Genomic DNA, 4,189 nt, shown 5'->3' on the forward strand with positions numbered 1-4,189 from the left:
TCCCTGTGTCACTAGCTCCCAGTACAGCTCCTCCCCACCTGTTAGAGACACCTCTCTCTCCCTCCCTGTGTCACTAGCTCCCAGTACAGCTCCTCCCCACCTGTTAGAGACACCTCTCTCTCCCTCCCTGTGTCACTAGCTCCCAGTACAGCTCCTCCCCACCTGTTAGAGACACCTCTCTCTCCCTCCCTGTGTCACTAGCTCCCAGTACAGCTCCTCCCCACCTGTTAGAGACACCTCTCTCTCCCTCCCTGTGTCACTAGCTCCCAGTACAGCTCCTCCCCACCTGTTAGAGACACCTCTCTCTCCCTCCCTGTGTCACTAGCTCCCAGTACAGCTCCTCCCCACCTGTTAGAGACACCTCTCTCTCCCTCCCTGTGTCACTAGCTCCCCAGTACAGCTCCTCCCCACCTGTTAGAGACACCTCTCTCTCCCTCCCTGTGTCACTAGCTCCCAGTGCAGCTCCTCCCCACCTGTTAGAGACACCTCTCTCCTCCTCCCTGTGTCACTAGCTCCCAGTACAGCTCCTCCCCCACCTGTTAGAGACACCTCTCTCTCCCTCCCTGTGTCACTAGCCCCGTACAGCTCCTCCCCCACCTGTTAGAGACACCTCTCTCTCTCCCTGTGTCACTAGCTCCCAGTACAGCTCCTCCCCACCTGTTAGAGACACCTCTCCCTCCCTCCCTGTGTCACTAGCTCCCAGTACAGCTCCTCCCCACCTGTTAGAGACACCTCTCTCTCCCTCCCTCCCTGTGTCACTAGCTCCCAGTACAGCTCCTCCCCACCTGTTAGAGACACCTCTCTCTCCCTCCCTGTGTCACTAGCTCCCAGTACAGCTCCTCCCCACCTGTTAGAGACACCTCTCCCTCCCTCCCTGTGTCACTAGCTCCCAGTACAGCTCCTCCCCACCTGTTAGAGACACCTCTCCCTCCCTGCTCCCTGTGTCACTAGCTCCCAGTACAGCTCCTCCCCACCTGTTAGAGACACCTCTCTCTCCCTCCCTGTGTCACTAGCTCCCAGTGCAGCTCCTCCCCACCTGTTAGAGACACCTCTCCTCCCTGCTCCCTGTGTCACTAGCTCCCAGTACAGCTCCTCCCCACCTGTTAGAGACACCCTCTCTCTCCCTCCCTGTGTCACTAGCTCCCAGTACAGCTCCTCCCCACCTGTTAGAGACACCTCTCTCTCTCCCTCCCTGTGTCACTAGCTCCCAGTACAGCTCCTCCCCCACCTGTTAGAGACACCTCTCTCCCTCCCTGTGTCACTAGCTCCCAGTACAGCTCCTCCCCACCTGTTAGAGACACCTCTCTCTCCCTCCCTGTGTCACTAGCTCCCCAGTACAGCTCCTCCCCCACCTGTTAGAGACACCTCTCTCTCCCTCCCTGTGTCACTAGCTCCCAGTACAGCTCCTCCCCACCTGTTAGAGACACCTCTCTCTCCCTCCCTGTGTCACTAGCTCCCAGTACAGCTCCTCCCCACCTGTTAGAGACACCTCTCTCTCCCTCCCTGTGTCACTAGCTCCCAGTACAGCTCCTCCCCACCTGTTAGAGACACCTCTCTCTCCCCTCCCTGTGTCACTAGCTCCCAGTACAGCTCCTCCCCACCTGTTGGGAGACACCTCTCTCTCCCTCCCTGTGTCACTAGCTCCCAGTACAGCTCCTCCCCACCTGTTAGAGACACCTCTCTCTCCCTCCCTGTGTCACTAGCTCCCAGTACAGCTCCTCCCCACCTGTTAGAGACACCTCTCTCTCCCTCCCTGTGTCACTAGCTCCCAGTACAGCTCCTCCCCACCTGTTAGACACCTCTCTCTCCCTCCCTGTGTCACTAGCTCCCAGTACAGCTCCTCCCCACCTGTTAGAGACACCTCTCCCTCCCTCCCTGTGTCACTAGCTCACAGTACAGCTCCTCCCCACCTGTTAGAGACACCTCTCTCTCCCTCCCTGCTCCCTGTGTCACTAGCTCCCAGTACAGCTCCTCCCCACCTGTTAGAGACACCTCTCTCTCCCTCCCTGTGTCACTAGCTCCCAGTACAGCTCCTCCCCACCTGTTAGAGACACCTCTCTCTCCCTCCCTGTGTCACTAGCTCCCAGTACAGCTCCTCCCCACCTGTTAGAGACACCTCTCTCTCCTCCCTGTGTCACTAGCTCCCAGTACAGCTCCTCCCCACCTGTTAGAGACACCTCTCTCTCCCTCCCTGTGTCACTAGCTCCCAGTACAGCTCCTCCCCACCTGTTAGAGACACCTCTCTCTCCCTCCCTGTGTCACTAGCTCCCAGTACAGCTCCTCCCCACCTGTTAGAGACACCTCTCTCTCCCTCCCTGTGTCACTAGCTCCCAGTACAGCTCCTCCCCCACCTGTTAGAGACACCTCTCTCTCCCTCCCTGTGTCACTAGCTCCCAAGTACAGCTCCTCCCCCACCTGTTAGAGACACCTCTCTCTCCCTCCCTGTGTCACTAGCTCCCAGTACAGCTCCTCCCCCACCTGTTAGAGACACCTCTCTCTCCCTCCCTGTGTCACTAGCTCCCAGTACAGCTCCTCCCCACCTGTTAGAGACACCTCTCTCTCCCTCCCTGTGTCACTAGCTCCCAGTACAGCTCCTCCCCACCTCTCTCTCCCTCTCTCTCCCTCCTCTCACATTTTATCAGCTCTGATTTAATAAAGGAGGTTAAAAAATAATTTTCTGCTTCTTCTCGCTCTTGGATCAGGTCTGGATCCGACCAGGTCTATATAGAACGGGTCTAGTTATCCTCGGGTCCGTTCGGATCGGGTCTCTATCTTAAACAAAATAATTTATGCATTTTGGGTCCGGGCCCCAGGTCCATTTCGGAACGGGTCTAACTTTTATGGACCCGTGAAGACCTCTAGTCTGAGGAGCTCTGATTGGCCAGATGCCTCTTCACTCTCTGGCGTCACCATGGTGATGAGGTCTTAGGTGCTCTGATTGGCTAGATGCCTCTTCACCCTCTGGCATCACCATGGTGATGAGGTCTGAGGAGCTTTGATTGGCTCGTTGCCTCTTCACACTCTGGCGTCGCCATTGTGATGAGGGCGGGGCCTGGGCAACGCGGCTCTGGAAGAGGGTCAGTTGATCGAGCAGTGGGAGGGGCATGTCTCTGATGACCAATGGAAGGTCTTCATGGAGCAGTGGGTAGATGACCACACTGAGGGCCGGACGCTCCACAGAGAAACTAGAGGAAGGGCAGGGTTTCATTATATAGAAATATCATTATAACTTGACCGACAGACTCACCGATCCGACAGAGACAGACTCACCGATCCGACACACATACAGACTCACCGATCCGACAGAGACAGACCCACCGATCCGACACACAGACAGACTCACCAATCCGACACACATACAGACTCACCGATCCGACAGAGACAGACCCACCGATCCGACACACAGACAGACAGACTCACCGGTCCGACAGACAGACCCATTGATCCGACAGAGACAAACAGACTCACCGATCCGACAGACAGAGAGACAGACCCACCGATCCGACAGAGACAGACCCACCGATCCGACAGAGACAGACCCACCGATCAGACAGAGACAGACTCACCGATCAGACTGAGACAGACTCACCGATCAGACAGAGACAGACTCACCGATCAGACAGAGACAGACTCACCGATCAGACAGAGACAGACTCACCGATCAGACAGAGACAGACTCACCGATCAGACAGAGACAGACTCACCGATCAGACAGAGACAGACTCACCGATCAGACAGAGACAGACTCACCGATCAGACAGAGACAGACTCACCGATCAGACAGAGACAGACTCACCGATCAGACAGAGACAGACTCACCGATCAGACAGAGACAGACTCACTGATCCGACAGAGAAACCCACCGATCCGACAGAGACAGATCCACCGATCCGACACACAGACTCACCGATCCGATAGACTCACCGATCCGACAGACAGAGAGACAGACTCACCGATCAGACAGAGACAGACCCACCGATCCGACACACAGACTCACCGATCAGACAGAGAAACCCACCGATCCGACAGACAGACCCACCGATCCGACACACAGACAGACAGACTCACCGATCCGACAGAGACAGACTCACCAATCCGATACACATACAGACTCACCGATCTGACAGAGACAGACCCACCGATCCGACACACAGACAGACTCACCGATCCGACAGACAGAGACAGACTT

The 4,189-nt window shown here is 56.4% G+C and overlaps 1 protein-coding gene across 1 annotated transcript in view; it reads right to left on the minus strand.

The window, feature by feature from the left end:
* Nucleotides 1-2,607: 2,607 nt before the first annotated feature.
* Nucleotides 2,608-4,189, minus strand: part of LOC121557563 (F-box/LRR-repeat protein 18) — a 19,981-nt gene continuing 18,399 nt past the window's right edge. The window contains exons 8-9 of the mRNA XM_045218397.1: nt 4,117-4,120; nt 2,608-3,185 (exon numbers count right to left, since the gene is read on the minus strand). Of these exons, the coding sequence (XP_045074332.1) occupies nt 2,894-3,185; nt 4,117-4,120 (296 nt within the window). The 3' untranslated portion in view covers nt 2,608-2,893. The remainder of the gene's footprint in view (nt 3,186-4,116; nt 4,121-4,189) is intronic.

This window comes from Coregonus clupeaformis, unplaced genomic scaffold, assembly GCF_020615455.1.
Source record: "Coregonus clupeaformis isolate EN_2021a unplaced genomic scaffold, ASM2061545v1 scaf1542, whole genome shotgun sequence".
Taxonomy (NCBI): domain Eukaryota; kingdom Metazoa; phylum Chordata; class Actinopteri; order Salmoniformes; family Salmonidae; genus Coregonus; species Coregonus clupeaformis.